This window comes from Mycteria americana, chromosome 2 (genome assembly GCF_035582795.1).
Source record: "Mycteria americana isolate JAX WOST 10 ecotype Jacksonville Zoo and Gardens chromosome 2, USCA_MyAme_1.0, whole genome shotgun sequence".
Lineage (NCBI taxonomy): Eukaryota > Metazoa > Chordata > Aves > Ciconiiformes > Ciconiidae > Mycteria > Mycteria americana.
This window is the reverse complement of record NC_134366.1, coordinates 45,562,464-45,584,782: the sequence shown is the minus strand read 5'-3', so window position 1 is coordinate 45,584,782 and position 22,319 is coordinate 45,562,464. Positions and strand designations below refer to the sequence as shown.

At 40.9% G+C, this 22,319-nt stretch overlaps 1 protein-coding gene across 7 annotated transcripts in view; it reads right to left on the bottom strand.

Annotated features, from left to right (window-relative positions):
• RBMS3 (RNA binding motif single stranded interacting protein 3) overlaps positions 1 to 22,319 on the bottom strand; it is a 723,228-nt gene that overhangs the window by 139,720 nt on the left and 561,189 nt on the right. For all 7 annotated transcript variants that reach the window (XM_075493193.1, XM_075493195.1, XM_075493194.1 and 4 more), the window contains 2 exons: positions 15,127 to 15,284; positions 3,573 to 3,652 (listed from right to left, as the gene is read on the bottom strand). In XM_075493193.1, the coding sequence (XP_075349308.1) occupies positions 3,573 to 3,652; positions 15,127 to 15,284 (238 nt within the window). The remainder of the gene's footprint in view (positions 1 to 3,572; positions 3,653 to 15,126; positions 15,285 to 22,319) is intronic.

The window sequence follows — 22,319 nt, the reverse complement described above, 5'->3', positions numbered from 1 at the left end:
ATTTCAAGTGCCAGAAAATAACCTTTACATTGTTACTGGGTTGAAGGAGAGTGGTCTGGAGCTGCAAGTGCTCAGCTCTACTATTTTTACGAGACAACAGACAGTAGTTGAAGTTAGAAAGTCAAACAAGGAATGATATATTTTTGCCTCGGGAACATAGAGAATACAGAGCCTCCAGAGTGCCCTGTGTGCCCTCCTTTCTTTGCAGATGCAACACTGCTTTACCCTTTCCTGCCACATTGTTGGCCTTGGTCAGCTTAGATGTGTGACTCCTGGCTAGGCTCAAATGTCCAGGTACACAACAGTGACTCTCTTGTAATTTCTATCTTATTTCCAACAAAAAAAAAATTACACCCAATTAAATTTACATCTCATTTGCCAAGGCAACACAAGTTGGGAAAGACCTCTGTGTTCAAAATGAATGTTTGAGAGACCTCTTTGGGAGGATATAGCTAAGTCATGGTCCATAGTTTATTCATTGTGAAAGCCAGAGCCATGGCGCCCCGTCTTTCTTATGGGCTGTTCAGCATCACGTGAAAGCTACCCACTCCAGTCCTTCTTCCATTATGACTTGGTAACCAGGCACAACCACCCCCACAATACATGAACATTTTATCCTACAGACATGGTATTCCCACACAGACACATCCTACTGTGTCACCAGGATCACATCTCAGGGAACACAACTGGGGAAGACGGCATGGATGGAAGCCAGCTGCCAAAACGGTTTGTCTGGTCCATAATCCCACTGCCTCAGGAGGCAAGGTAGTACAAAATGGCCTGCAGCCAGGCTGATTTCTTTCCTAATGGGCCTCATGCAACCTTCTATTAGCTGGCAAGCCTGAACTAGAATATCAGAGCTTGGATGCGAGGAGATGTGGACAAAAATGTAAAACCCTCCCAGTTCACTGCTACGCCTGAAAGAAATCCAGCTGAAAATCCTAAATCAATTTAATTTAACCCTAAAAGGATTGATTAATTTTCTCTCGCAGTAAGATCATGTCTTTGAGCAGTAGAGGTTAATAACAGATAGTGTTGCATACTTCCGCTAATGTTCTCTGGTTCCTCATTTTTTAACTGAAATCCATAAAGAGGTCACAGCAATAACTAGAGATGATTTTCTTTCTCTACCAATTACTGAGATGCTGGGAGGATAATTTTCAGACTCTGACTGTGATTTTCCAAGTACACTAGGAGACTTGATTTTCCTTCCTTCTCCATGCAGGAAGATAAGCAACTGCCAGGAGGAGGATAAAGGAAGATGCTTCTATCTTTGCTGAGAGGCTTAAATACAGGTTCATAGCACAGATGTATAAACTGAGTAGAAGCTCTAACAGGAAACTACGTCAAGAAGAAGAAACTAGGACTGAGTGGTTTTTGCACTGGATCAATGGTAAATGAACACAAGTGGCCAGTATCACTTGAATCGACCCAGCTGCTCAAGTGATCATGTTTGTCCTCTGGCTTCTTAAGAAGAAGAGGAATGAATATGAAAAATCTTTTAAATATGGATTTGAAGAGTGCCCTACTCTAATAATGAGGCACAAATATTCTCTTTTATGTGGATCAAATACGCTATGATAATTTCTAATTACCTGTGTTTGGAGCTACAAAATCTGTCCTCCAAAAATGGAGGACAAAATGGGATCTTACAGATATCTACTGCATAGTTGAGTGAGTTCAGTTACTGGTTCAGTGGCTTTGCCCCAAGCTGCATTATGCTTTATCTGCATCTGAACGGTACTCAGGTAAATGAAAACTCTTAAAATAGTCACTTCCCAGCTCATCCTTGCAACTAAATGCCATCTGATCATAACAATCATGAGAGAAACGTAGTAGACAATTTTCCCACATGGACACCTTCTTCAGGAAACGAAGAGCTGATTCATGTCCTTTAATTGAGAAAGCGGCAAAAGTTATAACCATTAAAATCCAATTTCAGTGTATCTCTTGGAACAGAAGTAATCATGCCATCTTATCAAGACTCCTATTTTGATGTCCCACATTGTTCATGTTGAATACCCAGTACATTCCTGACTAATTTAAAAATTTTAAAAAAAAGGAAAATTATTTTTCAACTTCTAGCTTTCATTCTTTACCATGTAGCCTTTTTGTCTCAAGCAGGCACTGTAAGAATATTCTGCTTTATTTCTGGCTCAAATGATGTATCCTCTCTGAGACAACCGGGAATGTGACCATGGAGCATGCAGGGTTATAATGACGAAGCTGCGCTTACTGATTCCTTGCTATTCACACTCTTTCCATTGGGTGTTGCTATGATATTAAACAGATTACTACTGGGACTCAATGTATGCATACAAAAAGGGATGCCAAAGGTTTAAGGTCTGTGCCTATGTTGCTTTGCCCATTGTTCTACGCAGCCCGAGTCTGTTGTACTTCAAAAAGTTGGTGTTGTACTTCATTAGTTGGTGTTGAGAAAAATTTTCAGTGACTACTTTTGAGAAAGAAATCCATACAATGGAGTCTTCCAGCTTGTACTAAAAGTTTTATATTCTTTCATGAAGGTGATCTGACTAAAATTTATATGTACGTTGCTGCTTTCAATTACTGTACACAGTAGCTGTGCAGATGGCTCTCTTTTAATTAGAGTATTTAGTGCACCTTCTGCATAAAGAACCAGGCAATGAATAAGGAGGAATTTAATGAAAGTAACCAAAAAAGGAAATAGTTTAATGGAAGTTTAAAAGAAGAAGGAAAAAAAAAGATAATAACTTGGGACACAATTCTTGCAAGGATTTCCTGTTCATTGAAGTAGCTCTTTAGACAATCTGAGGGAAAAACCTTTGCAGATTTGTGGTCTTGGGGAGGTCTTTGTCAAGCACTAAGAATCAAGCAACTGATCACTAAACTTTGCACAGCTGATGGCCACACAGATGACAGCTGAAGATTTCAAAAGCAAGATACTGGCTGGAACTGAGCTTTTGATGTGGCATGGGCACACGACTAAATGTGTTCTATGGGTATCGTCAGAAAACGGCAGGATTACATTAAGTTATGGCAAGTACAAATGGTATAAAATCACTTCATATTTGAAATATCTTCAGTTAATATTAACAGCTGCTGCTGTTAATACTAGTAACACTAACTAGTAACACTATCTAGTAACTGTAAAGAATACAAAGCTATTACAACCTGAAATCCTGGCTATTTTTTAACCTATAATGCAGTTGCTGATCTAGTTATATTCCTAGGTTGTTAGAAACGCACCGGCATTTACTTACGTGGCCTTTTCTCTAACTGGAAAAAAATCACAGTAAGACAACCAAATGAAATTAAAACAATTCCAATTAAAAAGGAAAAAACCCACAGTAAGACAACATGATTTTTATATGTACTTAAATTTACTACTGTCAGGCATAAATTCTTGAATAATACTAACTTGGGCAAGGAAGAAGTTGTTATGGGTCATAAATGACAGGCTTCAACCAGGAAAGCTGTACGCCCTCTTAGCAGGGCCAGTAATACAAGCCACTCTCAACATAAATTCCAGCATTTCTGTATTTCTAAACTCTTCAGTGAATTTTAAATTTCATAATGATGGCTAGACTTACCTGGTAGACCGGGTGGGGTTTTCAGATATTTGCCATTAAAATGTTGAATTACTACTTCACATTTTTCTGTAGACTCCATTCTGGAACAGAGAAGAGGGTGGGATGGGGAAAGAGGCAATATGTGTTACTAGACTGTTATGGAAGTGCTCAGTCAGCAAAAACAAAAAGCAAAAGGAGAAAAAAAGGACAAGCACAGATGCTGAGAGAAATCTTCAAAGCTGTTCTTGCTGATTTCTGCGGAGAAACTGGTTGAGCTCATCATATATCATTATGGTACGGCGTGGCTTGCAAGGAGGACCTGCCACCCTCAAAGCCTGCAGCTGTGCTCCCGGCTGTGAGTGAGCCACAGCAGTGTCAATGAACAGTCCCCTTTTGGCTCCGGGGATCACCCTGAACAACGACATTCTTTATGCTCTCACGTGCTGCTTGGAAAGGCAAAGGACGTGTTTCTAGATTCCTTGTGCACCCAAAATAACTTCAAATGGCATAAATAAAAAATACTGGATTTGGAGAAGAACCCAGAGGATTAAGCAACAATTATTAAGGATAACAATGTTAAAAAAATAACCTTCAAAGTCAGATTGTATAGCAAAACCAACGAAAATGCATATATGCCTATTACAACATAAAAGCAAATTTTGGGTGAATACAGTAATTTACATGTAATACTGGCAGGTGAAATGCCTTACTGTTCATCTCGTATGACCTCAAGATACCTTTAAGCATTGAGACATTAAGGCATTAACAGTCAACTGGTACATATATTATTGAAGGAACTGTAAAGAATACAAAGGTACTAGTCAAATCCCAAACCATGGTTATACCACATCTGGGAATTCACCATTCTTTCAAGTCTTGTAAATCGACTGCACACTAGTCCAGAGAACAGTTGACTTTACTACAGAGTGAGTATAGAAACCTTGAAGAGGGGAAAGAGACAAATGGAAAGCTATTAAGCAAGCAAAAAGAAAAATCATACTGCTTTTGTTTTTCTTAGAAAAATTTTGTTTAAAAGCTATGTTCAATGCTCCTTCAATACACCAGTGCTTATACTGAGGTACTCTCCACAAAATAACTCCACTGACATAAATATTGCTTACTTCTCACCAGTCTAGACCTTTTAAAAATGAATTTATCTACCACCCTTCCTGTCACATGGTTTTTGGAAAGAGTAACATGCATTCCGCGTGGCTCACATAGAGTTTAGGGCAGCAGTTTGTCTCCTGGGGTACAAGTTTCCCAGAGTTTAAAGGACCACACCACCATCACAAAAAAATAAAAAAAAAAAAAAAAGGAAAAAAAGGGGAAAAAAAAGAAAAAAAAAAATGCTGATTGCCTGAATAATTCTCTGTGCAAGTCAAAGTGTTTTGTCAGTTTGTTTCAGGTGGACTCATTAAAAATTGTTCCTTCCAGGTTGTATCACTGCATATCATGTGGGCTGGGCCATTTCTACAAGCACAAAGACAGCAACTTAGATTGTTCACTTTGGCTTCATTCAGATTTAACTAAGCGAATGTCTGCACTGAGCCTTTAGAGACTCTTGTCTCTGAAAGAATAAATGCAATAAAAGTCTGTTTTCTGTAGCTGCAGGCGCTTAGTGTCAAACCACGTTATGTTGCACCACACAGCAGTGACAATTTCATTTTAATACATGGGGTACATTTTAACAAGCCAAAGCAGTCCCTGCAAAGAATGCAATATATAAGCTGCCAAGTGAAAGAGACTCAGTGCACTTCATGCATTTTATGTGGGAAGAGAATAAAAGTGAAACCCACAGTGTTCTGGGATAAAAAGGCCATCATTCGAATAGCACTCTGAAAAAGAATGTGCACATTTTCTTCTCAAGTTTCACAATTAACGGCTCTCAAATGCCATTGCTAGCTATCTGTAATCTGGCACACGCTTCGCTTGAAACCAACACTGGCATTATCGACTCAGTTTGAAAAGGCAGCACAATAGACAAAGCCGTCTATACGCGTTCCCTGCAGACGTGTTGCTGAGTAACAACTGCATCCGTCCCTCATCTCCCCTCCCTCACCCTACCTGAGTCCCCACGTGTGCCCGTGGGGTAGACCTTCCTCCCGGCCACGCCGAGGCAGGCCCAGCAGCCGCTACCTGATCAGGCCTGCATCTATCCCAGGGCCACCTAGGTACGAATTTGAATTTTCACTTGTCCACAATACCTGTTTTTTGAGAAATACCCTTTTCAAGTTGTGTTCTGCAGGCTGGTTAGCTCACTGACTGACTGGGAACTAGGGGTACAGAGCAACGAGATATATTACTAAAATCGTCCCATAATTGGCATCACGAGACGCTGGTTTTAGTTTAGTTAAAACTCTTGACCATTAACCACTTAGGTGGCAATTCCTACGGTGAGCACTTACCCATAAGCTGAACGTATCTGCACGCATCAGTGCAGACATTCCTCTTTCTCTCCTTACTTGTTTTAGCCATAAAGACCAGCTATACCTGGGAAGAGGCCCAATAATAATATACTTTTCTTAGGTCTGCACTAATAAATCCTACTTACTTTTTCTTCAAAAAGCTGTGCCACTCCTCTAATGTAGCATGTGTTTGGAAATTCAGGGGAGATGGACAAAATATGCTTTTTGTCATGAATTTATTCTGCTCGTCTGAGATATAATGTTTCAAAACATTGGTTGAGACTGGTACTTAATAGAAATATCATTAACAGGAACGTTACATGTTAAAAGTTAGCCTCCAGGGGACAGGTTTTCTACAAAAGAATGCCATCGGAGCACAGGTAAACTTGGGGGAAGAGCACGCTTAAATCCATTTTTTTAGTGTTGGGGTTTTTTTCGTAATTGCTAGAACAAAAATGTGGCAAATGATAATATTCTGGAGAAAAAATAAAGATCTTAGATGCTTCAAAACCTTCTATTGAAAGATACAGATATTCAACTATCCTGCTGGAAAGGGGAGGACATCAGCTTCACATGGTAACAGAAATTTGCTTCTGATCAGATCATTCACAAAGTATCATTTTCAAATTCACTTCAACAGTATGTTTTTGGTGCTGCTCCCAAGAGGATCTTAGGCAATAATTCATGTTTAAATGCAATTTGGAGATAACTATAATGCATCTGAGTATAATTTTGCATCAGGAAATGCACTACAGAAAAAAAATTATCAAAGCCATAGGACAGATTCTTATGATATTTTTAAAGGTACGGTATCAGAAATAGTGTGGCCAGGGAAGTGATCGGGAAGTGATCGGCCAGAAATAGTGTGGCCAGGGACTTCCCTAGTGTGATCGTGCCCCTGTACTCGGCACTGGTGAGGCCGCACCTCGAATGCTGCGTTCAGTTTTGGGCCCCCCACTACAAGAGAGACATTGAGGTGCTGGAGCGTGTCCAGAGAAGGGCAACGAAGCTGGTGAAGGGTCTGGAGCACAAGTCCTGTGAGGAGCGGCTGAGGGAACTGGGGTTGTTTAGCCTGGAGAAAAGGAGGCTGAGGGGAGACCTTATTGCTCTCTACAACTACCTGAAAGGAGGTTGTAGAGAGGTGGGGGTCGGTCTCTTCTCCCAGGTAACAAGTGATAGGACAAGAGGAAATGGCCTCAAGTTGTGCCAGGGGAGGTTTAGGTTGGATATTAGGAAAAATTTCTTCACCAAAAGGGTTGTCAGGCATTGGAACAGGCTGCCCAGGGAAGTGGTTGCGTCACCATGCCTGGAGGTGTTTTAAAGACGTGTAGCTGTGGTGCTTAGGGACATGGTTTAGTGGTGGACTTGGCCATGCTAGGTTAACGGTTGGACTTGATGATCTTCAAGGTGTTTTCCAGCTTAAACGATTCTGTGATTCTGTGACTGATGTGAAATTCCTTGCTTGTGCTTTTCCTCTGCAGTCAAATGTGCAGCAGGGTTTTGCATGAAGGGTGGGAACCGTACCGTTTGTTTCAAGGCATTTGAGCTACCGGAAGAGTGTGAAATTTAAAAGAGCAGAGTTAAGTTCACAGGTGGATTTTTCCCAAGTAGTGCCAGGTAATTCCATATGTATTCCAATGAGATTAATGAGTGAGAATCCTGCAATATATCTTCAGAGACTCAGAATGACAAGGCAAATAATGTTTTCTTACAGGCCGTTTATTTCACGATGTCTGCAGTTTGCTTTCTTGAACTTTCTTTCTGTGTATCAGACACAGAGCACTGTCTGGGGCAGACCAGCCGTGGGTCTGATGGGGCGGTTTCTGGTTTGCCGCAACAAGCGCTAACTTCTGCCCGGCTGCCGTGTTCCCCTTTGCTGTTCCTTTTCGGCCTGCGTGGCTCTGCATAAAATGAAACTGGGACAAAAGCTACCAAAACTCTTTCTTCTTATTTTTATAAGCTAGAAAAATAAAACAAAAATGTTTCTTATTCAGAACTCCTCATTGAACACCTAATTAGTCTAGGAACCCAAGTCATTTTGTGCTTTTTACCCTCTCACGACTCATACTTCCATTTGTTCTGTTGCACCACCTTTATTTAATTTCATCTTAAATTATCTAAGACTTTAACCTCTTGATGTCAGAGACTGGATTTGTCTATGGTTTGGAAAGCTCCCAGAAAAACGAGGTTGGGAACCGACAAGTGCTACTGCAGTGCAAGAGATGGTTGATTAGGCTACAGCCAGGCTTCACCTTTGTCTATATATCTCCAGGTTCTGGAAACTAAGTTGTAAAGTTCCCAAATACAATATGAGTAACTAGACCCTCTATATTATATCCAATTGGAAAGGAAGTGAATTTAAAAAAATCTGAAAGGAAGACTATTTTAATGATTTTTTTTCTAGCCATAGTTAGCAAATTTAAGTCGTTTCAGTACGATTAGTAAAAGAACAAAAAATGGAGGTGCTTAAGCAAGTGTCACAACCAAATAATTTGATGTTCATTTCTTGCTATTAAATATTTATTTTAGATAATTTAAAAAATGTATATTACTCTCTCTACAAACCATAGTTGCTCCAAAGTAGTCATTATGTGTTGTTATAAGTAATAGGGAACATTTACCATTAAAAAAAAAAAAAGGAAAAGGAATTTCTTTTAAGACTAAAGCTCTTACACATGCTTATTTTAAAGATTGATGCAGTGTCAAGAAACAACTTAATAAAATTTATATACAAGGAATAACATGATGATTACATAATTATTACATGAGAAATATTCAGTACCATGTAATTACCACATAGTGGTAAAATGTGGGTTTGGTTTACATATACCCTATAGCCACTTTGCTTAATAATAATAATAATGTAAATGAGAATCAGGACTATTTTTTTATTATATCCAGAATAAATATTTAAAGACTAAATTGTTACTACCACGTTTATGTTATGATCAGCATATGAATATTGTTGTTTTCTTACATTTATAAGAGCAGGAATAATAAATCTTGGGGGGCAATGTTTCTTTACTATTTAAGGCATTTTGCAAAGATGGAAGTAGGTAGGTAGTAGCAATATTATACAGCAGAGCAGTCCAAAGAACTGAAGCCATAGTTAGAATATACACCGGAGTTCATAGTTAGAATATACACTGGAGTTGTGACAAGAACCAGATAAATTTGAAAGAGAAATTAGGCAGAAACATTTAACTGCAAGGAAAATGATCCGCTGGCACACATTAGATATAAAAGAGGTGGCTTTTTTCTCTGGTTGATGTCTTCAAATCACTTCTGAAAGTTGTATTTTAGTAAAAGACAAGTATTATCTCAATATTAGGTAACTGGGAGTACTTCAACTGCCTGTGATATAAAAGAGGTCAGGGAAAATGATCTTCAGGTCTCAAATACTCTAAAGCTACAAAATAGCTTTGATTAGTATGAGGTTTCTTAGTACCTCCTTATGTTCTACTCTTCATCCTTCTACAGCAACACGTTCACTAATTTCTTTAATTCATTTTGCTAATTTAATTCCAGGCATTCTAAGACCCTGAAACGACTGCAACTTGTGATTTTTTTCTCTCTTGTAACTGACTTGGGTATCTTATGTCCCGTACTTTTCAGCTGGTAAGAGATAGCTTCAAGATGTTTGTGCTTTTTGGTTTGAATCCATTTTATGCTGGAAAAATTGTTCCCTTTGTCATTTACAGCCTAGGAAGAGATATTAATTTTGACAAGTTCTCCTCATCGCTCATAAATTATATCTTTTCCCCACATGTCTTGCCTGTATGTTCTTCATATTCAGTCCTGTTTGCACGAACAACAGGAGGTTGTTTACTATCTCAGATGAGTATACAAAATCTGCAGAATCCACTCTAGTGAGGACAGGATATGGTCCATACTATACCTCACCGCATGACCCATTATGCCAAGGTGACTGTTTTGAGCTGCCTTGAGTGAGTATCTCTGCACAGAGCTACAGTGCTCTCCATAGAGAAACCTCTTTGTTTCAGAAGAAATCCAATATAACTAAATGACACCTACATTATCCTGAAAAACCCTGAAAGATGCACAGCTTCCTTTGAGGAAAAGAACATAGAAATTAAAGGCTTGGCTCTCTCGTTTTGCTTCAGTGGAAACTGGAGCACATCCATGTCTACTGAAATCCATGCAAAACTTCTATAAATAGAATAATGATCCTGCAGGGGCTCAAAATCTTGTTTCCCATTTTCTGTTGCTCCCTTTCAGTTGCTGAGTCGAATACTGTTTCCAAAGACTAAATTTAAGACATATAAACCACAGACAAGCAGGAGATAAGTTTAATAAAAAACATACGCAGGCAGAGAAAAGCATCCCATTGAAAGCTCTTCCAGAAGAACAATGTAGGGGAAAGACAAGGATGAAGCCCAAACTCCCAACAACAAAATGGGTAAATGCCCCGCTACAGACCCCCCAGCTCTGTCACAAAGGGATGGAAGTATCTCCTCACTATATCCTTTTGCTCTGAGATGATAGAAACAGCTAATTGAGAACCTCTGGACTTTGGTCGTTTGCTGGGAACAGCATCATAACATTCTTTTATGACAGTTTGTGTTGGACAAATTTTCTCATGTTACTGGAAAAGAATAGTATGAACACACAGTCATTTCCACCTAGACCCAGGCTGATTTATGCTACTGTCTTCACAGTCTCAGGTTAAGTATTATACTGGTGCCCGCCAGCAGTGCAATACTTGACTGTCTGACTGTCAGCATTTCCATCATAAATTTCTGTTATCAGAGGCTTATGACTTCGTTGTAAAATGTCGCTCGGGGGGTGAATCTTGCAAGGTCGTTTTAAGTTACAAGACAGCAAACAAAATAAAAAAGTTAGTGGTTCCTAACTCTTTCTTTGCACTTTATCATTTAAAAGGACCTATAAAACACTTGCTCCACTGTTCAGCTGAGTGTGGTACATGCATGTATGTTATCATTAACATTACTTTCTCTATAGGGAGGATACTTAAATAATACTTGAATGGTATTTTACCGTGGGGTTATAAAATGCCATTTTTATTTCATTGATTCAGTAGTATCAGTAAGTCCCTCCCCAAGGTATATCCCAATACCTCCTTGCCTCCTTTTCCACGTCCCAAGGAGGTCTTCTATTAAACTCACAGTACCTTGGGTTTGGGCTTGGATTATGAAAATTGCTCAGCCAAATTATCTGATGGCTCCTAACTTTCCTTGTTCCTCCCTCTTCACCTTTAAGGGCTTCATATCCATTTTCATGTTATGGAGTCCCACTGATATTTGTCCCGGGATCCTGCCCCACCTGTCCCTCTCTGGAGTTTGCTTCTCCCTGAAAGTGCAGCTCCATGCCTGGCAATTTTCTTAGGGATGTACTGAGTCTACCAAAATTTGGTGTAGATTGCAATGCCAGATAGAAATGTGAGGGTCTCAGAGATACATTCTCCCACAGACCTCCCCAGCACCCTGCAGTGATGCTGTGAGCCCCTTCCAGGGAGGCATTTCATAGGACATTTATCACCACAGGCATTGGAATACTTTACAGATATCATACAAAGTCTTTGGGGCATGTTTGGGATTTCCAGTTTCATCTGAGATATCCCATCATAAAGCGATTTCCTGTGTAAGATGCAGGATGTGACAGATCATTCTTCCGACTGAAAGTAGGAATGTTCCTCATAATATAGAGGCTGCATAATAGACCTGCACTACCGTCCCAGGTGATGGATTTGTTCAAGCTAAATTTATAGCACCTTTTCAACTGCCTTCAATTAAACCCTTGAATAAGGAAGAACAAAGCATTTCCCGTCTTCACAAATGCATCCTTAAACCGCCTGGATGTTCTCTATTCCCTGGTGCTGCTGACACTTCTCTGCCTCCAAAGCAGCATCATCACTGATCCTCAGAAATCTCCCTCTAAATATTCCCCCTTTCATTTAGAAAAACAGCACTGCTGCTTTGGCTCCACTTTGATTGTATTACTTCTTTATCTTCTCTCACCTTAACATCTGGAACTCACCCTTCATTGGCCTACAGAAAGCCAGGTCTTCCAGCACATACAGTTACCTCTTCACAAGTGACAACAAACCTTCAGGATGAAGTTAAATATTTCCCTTCATGCTCTTAGTACCTTCTGCTATCCAGTAATTCCAGCCTCCCTCAAAGACGTTCTCACTTACTCACTACCTCTGATCTGCTTTTTACTCTCACCAGCAACACTGGTAACGTCCTGTTTGCAAAACTCAAGTCATAAGAGATTAGCTTTAAAATTATATCTCAAAAAAGTCTTCAAGTCAAGTTTCTGTGGCTTTTTTTCCTTTGCTTTTTTTTTGACAATGAAGGACTATGCTTTTGTTCTAAGCTCTGAGGAATCCACTTACACTTTTTAAATGAAAGATCAGATGCTGAAGTCATTAGGTGACTCTCAACAGCAGGGATTTAAGAGAAACACCTACGATTTTAAGTCTTGTGATGAAATCCTGTGTGAGGGCAACACTGCGTCATTCCCTCTTTTGACATGCAATCTTATGATAGACTGAACTCAAAGTTTCTCATCCGCACCGTCTCTTTTTTCCAATTCCTTACATCTAGTAAGTATTTATTCCCCCTCCTCCTCCTAATTTCTCTCTCTGCTATACGATAGGTTGAGTTCAGTCCCAGCTTCTGCTTGTCGGTGTCAGCAGAAACCCACGCTGCCAAACGACAACAGCAACACAAGCCCTGCAGAATGCCAGCTCCTACAGAGAGCCTGGAGCCAGGTAGCAGCAGCTTTGAAGTACAAAGCACGGGCAAGGGGTGAGGCAGAGGTGGGTGTCCAGAGGTTACGGCAATTCCCTTTCAACTGGATGGACTTCTGTAGAGCCACAGTCGGAGTCTAAAGCTTCCCTTCTCTGGCCCCTTGCTCATAAGTCTCCTCCCCAAAATCTCCTCTGGGGTGTACCTAGGCACAGTTGGGCTCAAGCCACAGTGAAATGCTCTGGAAAGTTTTGGGAAAATCTGTTCAGTTGCTTTTGAGGGACGCAAAAGAGAGGAAATACTTTCACAGCTTACAAAAGAGAGCTAGCTTTGTACGTGCATACTTTAAAAGAGGCTGAACTCTAATGTGGCCAGACATTACTCAGATAATTTTGATCCAAAAACATTTGAAGTTACCTGGGTTATAAATGATTAAGTAGCCACCTGCAGTACTGTGAAACTGCTAATCACACCCTTTTAGGAGAAAAATCTGACAATAGCTGTCTGCCGTAAGTCCTTACTTCCGATTGCTTTTTGAATATACTTATTTTGAGATTGACTATTCACATAATTGGGCAGAATCAAAAAGTGACTTTTAATCATCATAGCGCTTAATTAATAACTTTGAAACATCAAATTTCAAAATTGCTGGATGCAGCATCATTTTAGCGTATGCAAAGTTAACTTTTTCTCTGGTGCTTCGGTGGCTTGGTTAAGAGCTATGCTAAACAGCATGGGGCATTTCCACAAGCAGGCAAGATATCCTGTGAACAAAGGCCCCAGGTCGGAAGGTATAATAGCCAGGATGGCCACACGGGTTGCCGATGTGAACTTCTGAAATCTTATCTGGACTGAAATACAGCTGACATCCCCTAGCTGGACCTGCTCAGCGTGTGCTCACACTGTAGGTAAACTAGAACAAAACCTTAATGACTACAAGTAAAGCTAATCAAACTCATCTATTTGGATTGACATGCAGGAAAAAGATACTAAATAGCACTTTATTACAAAAAGAAGGTCAGGTGGTCATGTGATTAAAGCTTGTATTGATAATTCTGCAAAGACGAGAGTCAGCATTCAACTACGGTTCTAAATTTCTGGATTAACTCTGGCCTCATTCAAGTCAATGGGAGATCTGTTGTACGCTTTGATGGAGCAAAGGTTTTACCCCTCTGTCGTTTGCATGGTGAATTACACGACCTTCATGTTAGATCACTAAAGGTTTCTTGAAATATGTTACATAATTAAATACATTTCCACAAACAAAGTCAATTTTTTAAAATGCAAGTTTATCTGTGAGTTACAGTAATCTATATTTAGTGAGCTAGAAAAATTCATGTTATTATCTGCAAGAATGCATAAGGAACAGTGTGTCATCTTTCAGCATAAATGTGTTGCCTTTTTCCATTTGAATTCAGACAATATTATCTTAACATTCTTCGCGCATTATGATCTTTCACATCAAGGACAAAGGTAACACTACAATGCCACTTATCTTGCAAGCTACCTTTTTATCATACAGTACCCCATTTCACTCAGTGGTGTTATGACAGTTACAGAAGCGCCATGATATACCAAGATGTGGTGTATTTCAAAGAAATTCAAAAGATGACTAAGTCATTTTGCCTCCTCTACAAAGCACGATGTTATGAATATTCTGTAGAAACAATGATTTGGGATTTTTTTTCCTTTTCTTTTGAAGCAGAAGACCAATTTACAGCACAATTGCAAATTTCTCTTATTTGCTTTTTCAATACCTTTCTATATATAGCTTTCTATTCATTGGTTTTTCGAAAGAAAACTATTTGATTTAAAAATGTTTCAAGCTGAAGAGAATCTATGTAAATATTCCCTGAGGGTAAACATGGAAACTTGTCTATCTGTACTGACAATGAACTACATGGTAATAATACGTTGCCCATTCTGTCTAAAATATCTGACTATTCCAACAGGGCTTGTTATATGCAAATATTTCTTCTTAAGCTGTTCTCACAGGCTTGAGTACCCTGCAGCTTTCAAGGAAGCCATGTTTCTTCAGTTATAGTTCCTCCCCTTTCTCTTCCAACTGCTAAATTTACTTTTTCCTGTTGCAAAATCTTTGCTAAACATTTAAACTGTTTTTTCACCAAGTGTGTGCTTTTGGCTGTAGGACATTTATTATTATACAAGCTTGATACTGCATGGATAGCTCACTATTCCTAGTGATTTTTATTTACGTACACATACATACAATGAACTACTTTTTACAGCAATGAAATGAACATCCTTCTGCATTAGTATTCTTCCGCTCGGCGGAAAGACCAGACACACAATCTGATAAAGGTGCTGCTCGGCATTTTCCATAGCTATGAGGCTTCAGAGTTACGTAACAGACAGCATTTGCAAAGGACCAAAGCCAAAAAATGTGCACGAATCAAAAAAGAGTAAAGGTTTCACCTGGCAAAGCCGACTCCTCTGCTGACTCCATTAGCATCTCTTAATATTCTGGTGGAAATGACATGTCCAAAGGGTTTCAGCATATTCTCCAGTTCCTGCTCATCCATGGAAACGGGTAAATTTGAGATGTATAGATTTGTGGGATCTTGCTCTTGTTGCTATGACAAAATAAAAGAAATATCCTCAGTTAGGCTTAGCACAATAGAATAGCTTATGGCTCATACAACGAGGGCTACTCAAGATAGGACCAAGCCAAGAATTTATAGCTGCATTAGAAGCAAAGCTGGGCAATCTGTTCATGATGACAACATATTTGCCAAATTTCTGCAAACTCTCATGCATGTGCTTAATTCTGTGCGTGACTGCTCTTACTGAACTCAGTGACACTACTCATTTATAGAAAATTACTCTCATGCACAAGTGTTCTCGGGTTTGTGTCCTAATTTAGCAAACAGATTGTGAAGAAAACATGATTTCCACAAATCTGCTCACTGTTAACATAAATAAAGAAAGAAAACTCAACACATGTTTTAAACAGATGTGCTTTCCAGCCTGCAGACTTCCCATTCAACCTGTTCATCATGAGCAAGGTTGGTTGAAAACACAGAACACTTCCCATAGCATCTTTTCTTTTTTTTGCCCATCAGAAATGTCTTGGTTGACGATGTGCAACGAGAGCTAACTGGGTAGGGGGAGTTCTGCAGTTCAATCTAAGGTCCTGGTGAGATAGGTCACATGTTTATTCTCAGACTGAATTAAAATATCTTATAAAATAAAGCTTGCAGTATGAATAATTGAGAAAACAAATTTGAAGACAGTTTTCTCATTCTGTTTCAGATTTTTAGGCTAAACTTTCCATTTTGGCAGCCATTCCAATTTCTATTCTTGCTTGCCAAACTACTGCAAAGAAACATGAAAGGGGCATAGATGCTGTATGTAAAATAAGTGTATTAAAGCAGTAAATAAAAACCTTGTCTACAGATAACCAGGTCTTGATTACATTAAATCAATTTAGTCAAGCCCTTGCAAATTTTCATGGCTCTGGTTCCATTTTCATTGATACGAGCTTTACATAATATCTGATCACCTGTCAGAACAAGCCTGATTGGGATCAGGCATGACTACATAATTTTAGCTAATGCTTAATAATCCAAAATATAAAATACAATCTTTATGCTGTGCAGTAAGCCAGACAATACCTTACCTGACAAAGTCTTCTAAGACAGATTTTTGGATTCTTTGTCATTACACATTTTAATGGGCAGAATTAATTTGTACTTGTTCAACACTGAGATTTATATGACAACAGTATTATCTTTTTTTGCTATGAGGTGTCCTAAAACCAGATTAATAATCTTGCAGCAGCACCACAACCTTGCACTGAAGAAATTACACACAGTCCTGCAGCCATCTGCCCTGGTTTAACTAAACTAGTTTCAAATTACACTCCATTAAAATCAGTGCAGATGTGTCTTGTCAAACACAGAGAATCACGTCTTATTTCTAGAAGATGTACGAAGGCAGGACAGAACCAAGATGTCTGCTCCATCACTGCCTTGCACATTCAAGGCCTTGAAAATGGAAGCAGCAATCATTTCAAGCTGTGATTCACACATCCCATCTTTACAGGGACAAGAATGACTAAACAAAGTCTAGCTTAGCTAAATACCAGAATCAGAAGCCAAAGAAAGTTTTCAGCTTCCCTTACCCTTTTGGATGAGAAGAAAAGCTGCAAATGGATACCCCAAAGGGTCCAAAATCAGGAGGTGTGTAATACTGTTTTACTGCATAATTTGGATTCTGACCTAAGAGCTGTGAACACTGGCCTTCGGACATACTGCTTAATGCCCATTGCATTCTAGCTTTGCATCTTCCGACCCATTACCCCATGAAACGACACATTACCATGCAGGTCAAATTCCCCATTATTTTACAAAACAGAAATAAAAGAACAAAGTAGGCACATTTTCAAGCTGCTGTCCATAAAAATATACCTGGTTGTTATTACCATGCCTTATAGTAAGGGGCAGAGGAGCGGAAAACCACACACACACAAACAGTGAACTTACTGCAAATTGAACTGAAGTTACAAACCCCAAATCTAGAAAAACATTCTTTCCCTTTCCATTCATCTTTCCCTGCAGTCACCTTCCTTTTTCTGACTTCAGTTTACATTCATACAGATCCAAAAGCCAGTTCCTCTCCAATAATGAAAAGATACTAGTGAGGGGTCAGAACTGGTACAGTATCAACAACGCAAGGAAAATCATGCAAACAGTCCTGGAGGGAAGAGAGGAATATGAGCTTCAGATCACACTTTTAGCTTTGGGAAAAACAAACAAACAAAAATGCAACACATTTTCTTTCTCCTTTATTTTTTCCACATTTTTTCCCCTTTTCTGTGTGCAAGCTATTTAAATTTTATTGCTTGTAACTTCTTTTTTCCCCACACAGGCCACAGAAAAAAAGGAAAGATATAGGAGATTAGGAAGCATCTTCATTGTACTTTGAAAATGTGAGCAACAGAGGCAGTTAAAGTAGAGGCATTATAGAAGCAAATCAAAATAGAAAGGTTTGCTATTCCAATAGGCACAGTTTTTCAGAAATAATCACATCATTATGCAAACCTCTGCCCATTGATTGGTTAAGGACTTTGATTAATCAACCAATCGGTGCTTGTCAATATTCAGAAAAAACCCTAACAGTCTTATGCAGGTGAGATCCCCCTAGCCAGAGGACAGACTAACAGGAAAAAAAGCAGAGTTATGCATCAGTAACTGCACAACAGCCTTGGCTTTCACTGAAGCGATTCAGTCCTGCAGAATATTAAAAGGAGAACTTTTCTTTTGACTACTCAGTGTTCAAGCTGGGGCAAAAAAATAAAATAAATAAGAACCACTGCCGATGCGTCTCACTTCTGGAGTAGGAACACATAAGCCTTTTAACTGCGCTAGAGATTAAATGCCGTTGTTTTAAAAATCTGTGGAAAGTTTAGCTACACTCTGAGGATGAATGAAAGACTAGCAGGCCATAGTCATTCTCTCACAAGGATTTACCAAGCCTATCTTTTATCAACGTGATAAACAAGAGCTGCAAGCAGAGAGAGACAGATGAGGCCACTCATGCTACCTCCGCAACGCAACAATGTTTTCTAAGAAAGGAAAAAAATTCCATGTTCTTTTTCCTTACTATACAAATATAACATTTAGAGAAATACCCTTTTCCTTTACAGAGAAGTATCACCCCACAGAAGCCGTATGTCACACCACAAACTGAAACAAGATGAAATGCCTTCCCAGCGACGACGCCTGGAGCTGAGCAGGCTTTACAGGAGGGGTGCGGAGCAGGGCTGCCCTGCCGCTGCGCAGCCAGACCCCATGGCCACCGACCCTCACAGACCCCATGGCCACCGACCCTCACAAGCCCCCATCTCTCAGGCTCAGCCCCGGTCCCAGCCTGTGGCACCGGGGCTCCTCGTGATCTTTTCCAGTTGTGCAGAGATCCCCTCTGCAGCGTGGAGGTGCTGACACACGCTCCTCGTCTTGCCCGAGCCTTTTCATCCCGGATTCCCCAAGCTCCCGTGTGATGTACTCGCTTCCCCAGCCCCAGTGTAACTGCTGAGCTTTTCAGCTTGAAAGGCAGGCGTCCTACTGTTCAAAATGTGCCTATTTGTTGACAAGATGAGCCTAACCAGAACCGTAAGTCCAAGCACCCCACAAACTACTAGCCTTTCATAATCCCAACTAGTTGACAGGGAGGTTTCTGCCTTCAGTGAAGGATCACAGCCCAAGGCTCCAGGAATGGTGGTGACTGGGGTGTCTGGATCCACACAGCGTGTGGATCCAGGCCTTCTCTGGTTCATTTAATTCTTTCTATGGCTTTTCACTAGGCGTTAAAAATTGCTACTTACCACTTTGGGATGCTAAAATTCCATTTACTGTTGTGTCCGGTCCCAAACTGACCAGTCAGCAGTGAGAGAGCTGAAAGTCATTCTTGTGACAGTCGCTTCAGAACTGCGGTTTCCTCTTATGCCCCCAGTATTTCGGACAGGACCAGAAGGGGTCGGACAGCAGAAAGCCACACACTGCCTGCAAACACCTCCAACAGCACCGTGCCTTGGATGCCCCGCGGCTGCCGCCTTAGAGCCACCGCAGCGTGGCCACCAGCCAAGCAGAGCCCCCAGTGCTACCTGGGCTTTGCGGTCCCTGCGGTCCCCGCTTTCCCCCTCCAGACCACACCAGCAACACCAGGCTCGTCCCGCGCTGCAGGGCAATGACACGCCTGTTGACACAGTCTTCCCAAAGCGCAGCAGCCTCTCAGGTTTAATCCCCCCATGCGTGAGAAGGGTCCCCCAGGGGGACCAGGGCCGGCCGCTGCAGCCGGCTGCCGCCCCGGGGGCTCAGAGGAGGAGGGGGCTGCTGGGAGCGGCGGAGGGCTAGCTGCAGCGCGGCGGCACGGCTCCGTCCTTCCCAGACCCCATGTGCCAAACGTGGCTAATTAATGGATACAAGACCAGGCCAAATTGCTGCTTCTTAAAGGGAAGGCAGCTGTGGAGCCTGCTGTGTGTACCAGCTGCAAAAGCATCATGCTCAAGGCATGCAAACTTGCAAGCGCAGTCTCAAGGCACCGTCAAAAGCCTGCTCCTGGCCATCCTCGCGGAAGTTCATTTTACCCAAGATCTCCCATTTGACAGCCCAAGGAGGGTCACATTTTCCAAGTACAGCTTGCGCTTGCACCGCAGACCCAGACAAACAGGGCTGAATTCATCCAGTCAGCCCCAACCCTCCGAAATCCTGACACAGCCTCACGCCCTAGACTGAGCTCATTCTGGGGTCCTGGTGCGTGCCAGTCTGCGTGGGTACACCGAGCGCCACAGAATGGGCCAACATCAAAAAAAAGAAATTAAGCCAATTGAAGCTCCTTTCCAGACAAGTGCAGGGCTTTTTGCAACTCTTTTTGCTCCCACCTCAGACTGTTTCCCCACTGTTGTAGCCCAAATACCTGAGCTGCTCGGGCCTGTGGGCTCCAGGGGCATTAGCTGCATGCGGACGTTGTAGTTAGGGCATTCTGGCTGGGAGGGTGTACAAGACAGACACTCCCAAACTGGCCAAAACCACAGCTAGAAAGGTTTAAAATTGTGAATACTGCAAACTAACAGTAGGTCAAACCCAAGTTTTTTATTAGCTCAGAGCATTTCCAGCATTCAGCAGCAGGCGTCCTGCTGCAAGGCTCTGGAGTTCAGCAGTCAGGAGCAGTTGTACTGGGGAAACAGCCAGAAATTTTGTCACTGCCTTTTAGCAAGAACTGGGCCAGTCACTCAGCTCCCAAGGCCTGTGCCAAGGAGGCAGAAGAAGTTTATAATGCAGAGGATTTGAAACACGCTACACCAACAGCATTTGAAACGGATAAAACCCAGCGGAGGGCGCGCTGCAACTCAAAGTTTGCTGTTTGCTTTGCTGGATCCTCCCAGCCACTCTTGAAAGGACAACGCTCAGATGGGATTTTCCCTCCCATCTTGAGATAATCTTTGGAAGCAACGCATGAAAAGCTGAAAGAACAATTCCTGCTGGTGCGAGAAGAGGCTGAGCCTCTTTACGTAGTACATTTAGTAATGCATTCTTTAAAGACACGTGTAGGGAGGGGTGGGCAGTTTTTGGCTACATTATTTTTTCCCAAAAGGAACTCAAACCTCTTGTAATCTCACTAGGGCTGGAAAGCAAGTGTGTTTGGCTTATCTGGGAACCCTATGTACCAATTCTTTTCAGTCAACCTAAATTATTTCTCCTTAGAGCAGTTTGCTCTAGGAAGCTAAATGCTGATTATTAGTTCAAACGATTACTTTGTCCATCTTCCAAACTTGTTCTGGGAATATAACTTTGCGTGTGGATCGATATGAGATTCTGAACTCCTCTTTTTAAAGATATAATCAATATTTATGTTAATAGATCATATGCTTTTCTTGTCTTTAATAAATTGAGACTTCATATTAACATTGACACGGGTCAATATCACAGCTCACCTTTAGAAGCACAGTTAGGTCTTTCCAAACATTTTAGACCCAGGTTCAAATCACCCTCAATTAGTATTTTCCCAAAACTAGGTCATCTCTGCCTAATGGCCACTGCCCAGATCTTCAGGCTATGTATGTAACTTCTTCCCTCCTTTAAAGATCTGAGCTGAACTTCTGTCTCCCCTTAACATAAAAATAGTTATGCTCTTTAGGGAAAAAGCCATTTATGTGGAACCATTTGTATGAAACCAGATCATTTATATGGAAACATTTATATGCCATTTCATAAATTTTCCAGTGTTTGCTCAGTATTTTGTAGTTATACTGTAGTTATACTGTAGCATCAGTCTGATCTTTGGTTTATTAGATTATTTCTAAACTGGATTCTATACAAGCCACTGAGCTTAAATGAAATTTAGAGGAAGTATGTAATACTTCCTCTCAGTAGATTCACATTCAATATCTCTTCTTGTTGTTTTATTATTTAATATTTACTTTTTTAGTACTGCAGATCATAAGAACTTTCCAGGACATCTGAAATAGACATTCATTTGAAAGCTGATTTGATATGCATTTGATTGGATTCACACACCAAAAATCTGAATTAAAGGATTTTTTTTCCCACAGTTTTCTGTTGTTTCCCCACTTATTCCTGCTGCTTTTTCACATTAGAGTTAATGTGGCATATTTTTGCACATACATAAAAGACGCCTGGTTTTCAAACCTGTAGATTACAGATCTAATACCTAACGTCTGCAAGTAACATTTGGAGAGGTTCTCTCTTCACTGACCTATCCAAGCACGGCAGGATGCTCCTAACTTAGTTAGCACAGTTAGATAGGATGAATATGGGCCGGTGGTGTGAAAGGTAAAAGAAAGTCACCCCAAACTCCACCACCTCCCAGCACCAGAGAAGCGATGGCAGGAAACCCTTTCCTCCTCCTCAGTGGAGGCGTGAGGGAGGGGTTCTGTGCGGTGGTCGGGGACTGGGATCTTGCCCGTGTACGTCCGCATGGCGCCTGCAAATCAATGAAGATACACTGATCTGAATTAAGTGACAGTAGCCCGCAAAAGAAAGGTCTTTTTCCAAGACCTTTCATATTACAGTTTCTTTTATAAAAAGAAGGAACAAACAAACTGTCCTGGTTTCAGTTGAGATAGAGTTAATTTTCTTCGTAGTGGC